General features: G+C 43.9%; 1 protein-coding gene across 4 annotated transcripts; it reads left to right on the top strand.

Annotated features, from left to right (window-relative positions):
* The first annotated feature begins 1,571 nt into the window (after positions 1-1,571).
* On the top strand, positions 1,572-7,720 carry SRSF3 (serine/arginine-rich splicing factor 3). 4 transcript variants are annotated; one of them, XR_775442.1, is made up of 6 exons: positions 1,572-1,703; positions 2,518-2,725; positions 3,276-4,705; positions 5,585-5,623; positions 6,430-6,516; positions 6,788-7,720. XR_775442.1 is itself a non-coding variant. In XM_010584611.1 (6 exons), the coding sequence occupies exons 2-6, from the start codon at positions 2,520-2,522 to the stop codon at positions 6,813-6,815; spliced, it is 495 nt and encodes a 164-aa protein (XP_010582913.1). In that variant the 5' UTR covers positions 1,579-1,703; positions 2,518-2,519; the 3' UTR covers positions 6,816-7,713. The 4 variants fall into 4 exon arrangements, 2 of the variants coding, with proteins under 2 accessions (XP_010582913.1, XP_010582915.1); XM_010584611.1 differs by having other exon boundaries at positions 1,579-1,703; positions 3,276-3,410; positions 6,788-7,713; XM_010584613.1 differs by lacking the exon at positions 1,572-1,703 and adding an exon at positions 1,724-1,947 and having other exon boundaries at positions 3,276-3,410.
* The last annotated feature ends 158 nt before the right edge of the window (positions 7,721-7,878 follow it).

Consider the following 7,878-nt stretch of genomic DNA (forward strand, 5'->3'; position numbering starts at 1 on the left):
AATTATTTTCATATGTCATGTGTAAATTTGATATGGAGTTAGAAGATCTGTTAAGATTACAGAGTTGTCAAAGTTGCTCTCTAACTAATGTTTGGTGTGTTTTGGTTTGTTCTTTTTTTTAAATACTCATTATTGTAAAACTTAAATCATGAGTCAAATGTACATTAGGTGATGTGAGGCAGTGTCTAGTTAATGTTGCAAACGCCAGTCGAGAAGGGAGGCGAGCATGGGAAATCACCATCTCGAAGTCGTAAAGTGAAATGGCTGAACAGCCCTAAGTAAACTTCAAATTATTTCCTTTCATTGTTTTGCGTCAGGAAATTAACCATCAGCTAATTTAGATTACAATGCATCAGATTAATTAAAAGCAGGTAACTGCCAGATAACTGTACACATGGTAAAGATACTTTAGAGCATCCGTTACCTCAAAATCCTTGTTGTTTTTCTGTCCCTTGGCCAATTTTGACCCTTGGGAGGATTTTACTGAGAAGAGGCTCTTAAAAATAATGAGGGACGCTGCAAAAGATTTTGGAAAATTCTAATGAATTATAGCAACAGGTTGTCTTTAATTCCAGTAATTTTTTTTTTACATGCTGGTACAATTCTCGTAGACTGAGGACGCACAGTTCCGGCTTGGAAAACACAGTACATGTGCATTCATTTGCACTCAAAATGTCTTACTTATCACATATAATATTACTCAAAGTATTATTAATTATACATGTACCAGATGAATCTGTCTTCTCTGGCCCAAGACAAAAAAGTAAAGTCTGGATTAAACACAGCCTACAGATATGGCTGCAAAGTGACATTTTGGGAAGTTACTGCAGCAGCAGCCCTGGATGGGTTTCTCATATTAGTTGATAACCTGAAACAAGGTTTGTTCTCTAAGGCAATCCCTCTGGAGCAAGTTGGGTTTTTAACTCTTGTTAAAACCTAGCTAAATGAATGAGAGTTTAGTAAAGCACATCAGCACCACTGACTGTGTCCTCTGTAACTAAAATTCCTCAGTTCAAATCCTCTCATTTTCTACTGAGCGCTGAAAAAAATCACTTCCCTCTTTTGGGCCTCAGTAGGTGGAAGCCCACACATAACATTTACCAAAAACTATGGGTTAACACTGGATTGCTCAACACATTTAAAGCCCCTGACGATGGGGTAAAATGGCTATTAGTGAATCGAAGCTTTCATACGTGTAAAACCCTCATGATGAGGGGATGCTGCTTAAAAAACATAGTCTGAATGTATCCCACCGGGTAAGGGAGACACAAGTAAACAAAACCTTCTTTTTCCGTTTAGCCAGCAAAAGAGTCTCCCTGGGCGTGTTGCCATTTCGTGATTTGAGGGACCTGACGTCTCCCCTCGGTAATCGGTTTCTAAACCGAAATTTTGGACGAGAGGAGGGGAAGCTGCCGACCTGAGAGCTCCCGCCATTCGCGCTGAGGTGAAGCCCGCCCGCCACCGTTTGGGGCCGCGCGGAGGCGGTGGGCTCAGAGGAGCTGTCAATCAGCGGAACGGCGCCCTCTGATTTGCTGCTGCATGCTCTTACGTAGGAGCGGACTGTCCCTATATAAAGGCGGGCGGGGTAGGCGCCTGCCGCCATTTTGTCCAGTGAGGAAAAGCGGAGCGGGAGTCTCGTTGAGGGTCGAGTCGGCTACGAATTTAGCGCGGGCTCCCTTCGCGCGCCCTCCCTCTTAGCATCGGTGAGGATCTTCACCTCGGAGGGCGGGGGGGAGGCGGCACCCGCGGTCTCGGTCCCCGGCAGGGCGGATGGAAGCGGCGGGGCCCGGTGGCGGCAAACAAAGAGCAGCCGCCATTTTGTAAAGCTGGGCCGCGGGCGGTGGCTGCTGCTACGCTGAGGAAGGCCGGGCGGGGAGAAGGCGGGTAGACCACGGATTGCCTTGAAGAGCCCGCTCGCCGCCTTTTCTCCGTGGCCAGTGAGGCGAGGTGCGGCCGGGCGGGAGGTGCCGCGGGGGTGGTGGTGGCGCCTTTCCCGCCCGCTCCGGGGGAGCGCTGGTTCCTCACGCCGCGCACGCAGCGCTGAGGAGATACTCGGGAGGGATTCCCCGAGCGCTCCCGGCGTGGTCTCTGCCGGACATGGCGCTGCTTCTCCCCCTCGGCATGTGCAGCTTCCCCCGGATCCCGCTCCGAGAACAATGGAGCCCTTCTCGCGCGCAGCGCTCCCCCTGCAGGCCCGGCCCCCGCTGTAACCCTGTGGCAGGCGAGAGGGACGCTGAGAAACACTGCCCTTCAAAGTTGGGGGCCTTAAAAGTAAAGGAAATTCCCTGAAGTAGTGAATTTTAATCACGATTACGATATAGCAGCTAGCTTTTCTGTTTGGTTTTAAACACTCTCTTCCTTCCACCGCCCCTTCCACACAGGTTAATGTTTTTATCACGTCCGACCATATCACTGTTGGAAGTTTCTGGGAAAAGCAACCAACAGAACTGCTTCCCTTGTAAGTGAATAAACACTTGCTGTGTGCTAAATATACATGAGCTTTTTTTTTTGTCCTAGCGATGCATCGTGACTCTTGTCCGCTGGACTGCAAGGTTTATGTGGGTAACCTTGGAAACAATGGCAACAAAACTGAACTAGAGCGAGCTTTTGGCTACTATGGACCACTGCGCAGTGTATGGGTGGCAAGAAATCCTCCTGGTTTTGCCTTTGTGGAATTTGAAGATCCACGAGATGCAGCTGATGCAGTAAGAGAACTAGATGGAAGGTAAAATGTGCTTCTTGCGTGTTTGGCTTGCCTGGTGAAAATAAGAGAAATTGTGGGTAGTGATGCAGTTTAAATTGGGAAGCTTCAACTGGCAAAACTAACAACTTGACACGTTTGTTACACAGTATTTATTTGTATGGTGATATAAGGGTAGTCTTTCTTAATAGCGTGGGAATAGCATTGGGACAGTGAATTTTACATGTTACAGAGTTGGACTCCCAAGCTAGGCATGACTTGGACCTCTTGGTGTGCATTAGTTAAATTCAAGATGGTGTTACTATAAAGACGCAAAACTGGTGAGGGAGACGGTCCTTGGTTCCTTCTCTGCCCACTTTAATAGTATGGCAAGCTTTCAGAAGTGGCCAAACCTTTGGTCTGTCATGCTGGAGTCTACTCTTTTAGACTCCAAATACTGTATACTTCAACTAATGTGTATAGGCAGAATGTTTTTGCCCTTGCCTTTTCCCTTCCCCCTCTCGATTCCGTCAGTTTTCTTCTGCATGGAGACTTGCCCCTGGAGATGCCAACCAATGTCAATCTCTTTTCCCAGAACCCTCTGTGGGTGTCGTGTCAGAGTGGAACTCTCCAATGGTGAGAAACGGAGTCGGAACCGTGGTCCACCTCCATCCTGGGGCAGGCGTCCTCGAGATGACTATCGCAGGAGAAGTCCTCCTCCTCGTCGCAGGTACCCTAGGTCAAAGTACACTCATAGGGCTGTTGGCACTGTTACCACTTAGCATCCTAGAAGCAGGCTTTTTAAAAGCATGTTGATGGATAACATTCATCTATCTGATCACAATTTGGAGATGGCAAATGCTAAAAAAAGAAAAACCCCCAAACCCCACAAAATCGAGGTGAACTTAAGTTGTGTTGAATGTTGGCTTTTGTCCTTAGGTCACTGTGCAAGTTGGTAGTCAGCGCCCTCTATCCTGGACCTATCCTCGTTCCTCTTAAAATCTGCTCATCTTCTAGTCACACTTTCCCTTTCTTCCCCATACTTCAACTTAGGCTGTTCCTTTCCTTTATTCCATAATGGCGAAACATGACATACAGCAGCTTAGCATTTCCATACAGATGTGTTTCTCCGCTTTGTTTGCACAATTTAAATACTTTCCAAGTAGGCAGCTGTTTAATAATAGATGAAGTAACAGTTGCTCTAAACATCTAGAATCTTTACACTTTAGTGTTAGTTTGGAATTAAAGCATCATGTGACGATCCTGTCACTTGAGGTATGCAAACCCAGCTCTAAAATATAGCAGGATTTTTGGTAACTGACACGTTCTTGGAGCCAGACTAGCTTGTCTGGCAGTTTAAGTCTGCAACGTGGTTTTTGCAGGACTGAATTTACCTGTTGCAGGTGAGTGAAGTCCTCACAAGTCAGGGTTTCAAGCTTACCCTTTTGCTGTTGAAAAATAACACATTAGGAGTATTTGTTAGCTAATAGATGGTTGTACTGATGGCTTGTTTTTCATTTTTTTTATGCTTTTTGGTCCATCTATTAATAAAAATGAACCCGTTACAGAGTCACCATCATGTCTCTTCTCACCACCCTCTGAGTCTGCATTAGCCAGTCAACTAGCCCTTTCAGCGTCATGTGACCAGCGCGCCCCATTCAGCTTGGCTGGTGTCGTTTCACATGACCCAGGCATGGCCAGTCGTCAGGTTGCACCGCCCTTTGGTTCCCGAGCATGCTGTTTTCTCTCAGCCTTCTCTCCAACCTTAACCAAATCGGCAGCAGCCACCTCGACCGCCCACACATTCCCGGCCAATCAGCTCAGCTGTTTATTTACCAAATGTCTTCACAACAACTACAGCAGCAGCCTTCGGCTAACAAAAAAGCAGGAAAAATCCACAACACCCCCTTCGCCAACCAACTAAATACAACGCAACATCTGGCAAAACCTTTTCAGCAAATTCTTCTTGGCAGTCAGTCCGGCAGCCTCACCTCACCATTTCTAGCTTGTTGAAACCAAAAACTAGTAAGTTTTTCCTGCTTATACAGTTTACTGCTGGTTAAAATAAGGAGTAAGCGGCTTATAAGTAATTACTTTTCTCAATCAAAGGCTGGCTGTGCATAATTGAGTGGTAACGTACATATGTTGCTTGAGAAAACTTTTAAGGGTGATATGGAAGCTCTTACACTGTGAATAACGTAAAAACCAGTATATTTGCATGTGAGATGCCAAACTAAATTTTTAATAAAGCTCTAACAAACTTAGCTTTTCCTTGCCAGAAAAATCCTATCACCTTTAAATGGTTTTACTAACAGTTTTCAAAACTTAAAACAATTACTTTTTGGGATGAACTGGGCCGAGCTAAGGTTATTTTTTTTTATTTTTATTTTTTAAGAAAATAGTCTAAACACACTCTATGGCATTAAAAAATGACAATCACAAATATGCAGTTCTAATGTAGCACTTAATGGCATTATCAATATTTACACTGAGCGCATTTTCACTTTTTTCCACTTGGTATCTCTTATGTCTTGTTATGGACCTTTTTGGCTTGCATGGGTTCCAAAACATTTGGTCTGTGCTATTTTTTTTTTTTTTTTGGAACCACTTGTGGGACTTTGGTGTGGTGTTCTGGGCAGTGTATTTAGTTGAAAGTGTTGCATTGGACAACTCTGCTATGAAGCATTCTTAGTTAAAGTGAATTCGTGGTTGGAAACGTGCTGTTCACACTGAGCTTTGTTTTACTGCCTAATCTTTCCATGCCTTTTACTGGATGATGGATGCCAGTTATTCTTGGCACGTTCCCTGGGCCCAACAGTGAGTTTGACAAGTTGGGAAATGCCTCACCCCATTAATGCTAAAAGAATTGATAAAAAGGCCTCACATTTCTTTTTCTGGTTCTAGATCACCGCGAAGGAGAAGCTTTTCTCGTAGCCGCAGCAGGTATGCATCAGTTAATTACAGCATGGACGATTTCATCCAGGAGGTTTACAAAGAAATGAACCAAAACAGTTTAACATTTGGGCTGTATGCATTAATAGACTCCAGGGTAGGCTTTGTAATTCGGTAAAAGGGAGAAAAGGGTTTACTTCTGTTACATTGCTTGCCTGGAGTTACTATATTTACACAGCTATTTGAGATTCCAGGGTTATCAGCTGAAGGATATTAAGAGTGGAAGTAACTAATTCTTCTGTTCTGCAGCTGTCCAAGGTTCCTGCCAGTTTTTCCACAAACTTTCTGTGTTAATGTGCTACTCCCCTCCAGATACCATGAGCCACAAGTACAGACGATAAGAAGCGTAGTGACCATGTTCTGCTGTCCCATACTAGAAAGTGTTAGGTGGTAACGACACAGCGGTGTAACATGGTTTTGTGTTGGGGTCTTTGAAGCTTCCAGAGTTCACATGCTATTTTTACGTTCTTGTAGCATAGGATGCTGCATTGCTGTAAGGGATGTGTTGGTATATGTGGACACGCCATGTTAGCTGAGGCACTGTCACTTGCAGTCTGACTCTGAACAGATGTAAACTGCTGCAAAGGAATAGATCAACACAACCTAAGCTGTGTTGTGTAGCTCAAGCTGATTATCCTTACCTGAAGGAAAGGCTAATATCATAATCTTTAACAGGTTTCCCCTGGTTGAGTAGTTAAAAACGTAATTTCCTGAAGGGAAGCTTTTTAGATAGCCTTGTTAACCTAATTCAGCTTTGCTTTGACGCTATAATCGTCTTGCATTTTAATCTCCACCAGGTCCCTCTCCAGAGACAGAAGAAGAGAGAGATCACTCTCACGGGAGAGGAATCACAAGCCTTCTCGTTCCTTTTCCAGGTCTCGCAGGTAGGATGAGTCTTTTAGTGGTTATGCATTTTGAGTAAAACTGTGAAAGTGATTGTTTCCATGTCTTGGTAATACTGAAGAAGGTTGTGGTGGAGAATCATCTCTAGTGTCTTATGAAGTTCTTTGTCTTTAAGAATTAAATACTCAGTTTTATTAAACGAACATTATTTTTTAAATGCTTATCTTGCCATCTACTGATTGGGGCTGAGGGGTTTAAAGCAAGATCTGCTGCTCTCGGCACCTGGTTACTAATGTGTCTTTTCTTCTTTAGTCGCTCCAGGTCAAATGAGAGGAAATAGGACTATGAGAAGGAGCTGTGTACAGGAAGTCATTAGATCTGAGGACAGGAGGAGTATGTACAGAACATTGTTTTGTTTTGAAACTTCATAAAGCTTGGTGCATTTTTAAAATGTTTTAGCTGTTGAACTTGCTTTGTTCCTTGTATCTTGTAACAGGTGGCAAATGTAAAGATGTGAATCTGTATATGGTTCTGAGCAGATCATATGATTTGTAATATTAATCGCTTTACAATGTACCATTATGCATAACTTTTTGTTGCGTTGAATGGTAAGCAGTTTGTCTGGCATAGATAGAATGCTTCTGGTCTTGACGTGTTGGGGAATGTTTTGCTGGGATTCAGCTTTTGGAAGGAGGCATGCAATGAAGATGTGTTCATTGCGGAAGCATGGCCATGAGCGGTGTTCATCTGTCCAGAACAAGACGCAGATGCTTCATAGGACAGTTCTCGGAAATAGTCAGGAACGTCGAGCGAGCGGCCTGTGAAGGGAGTGACTGAGCTGCAGTTTTATCCAGAGCTCTAGTTCTGACTTCCATTACCTGGAAGTGAGCTACTTTATATTACATGAAATATAAATCTTTAGCCGTAGGGTCAGTTAATTTTGTACTTCATGTGACTAGAGTACTTCTTAAATAGATGATTGTTGAGACCATCTGTTCCAGAACCTCTGAATAGACCAAATACACAGCAGAACTGACAACTGGAGTGGATGTGTTGAGTGTGTAATGGTACATTGTAAAAATTATGAATTAAACATTTCTTTACTGTACAAGAATTTTCATGTCACTTGTAAAATGTCTTTTGTGAGATCCTTGGGATTAAAGTTTTGGTTACAACTTGTTGTTTAGTATTTAACTTGAGTACCTGCTATATACATTTGCATTGCAGAACGTGCACTTGGGTCTTGTGGTGCAATTGGGTTCAAATTAAATGCGCTCCGTGGTATGGGGTAAGGTGACACTTGCCACATCTCACTGCAACACACCTGTGAACTGTTCAAATGCTGCTGTAAGTTGCAGGTCACTACCTGCAGCTGTGCTCCATACCCTCTCGCACCTCGGCGA

This window comes from Haliaeetus leucocephalus, unplaced genomic scaffold (genome assembly GCF_000737465.1).
Source record: "Haliaeetus leucocephalus isolate CR32 unplaced genomic scaffold, Haliaeetus_leucocephalus-4.0 Scaffold1000, whole genome shotgun sequence".
Classification (NCBI taxonomy): Eukaryota; Metazoa; Chordata; class Aves; order Accipitriformes; family Accipitridae; genus Haliaeetus; species Haliaeetus leucocephalus.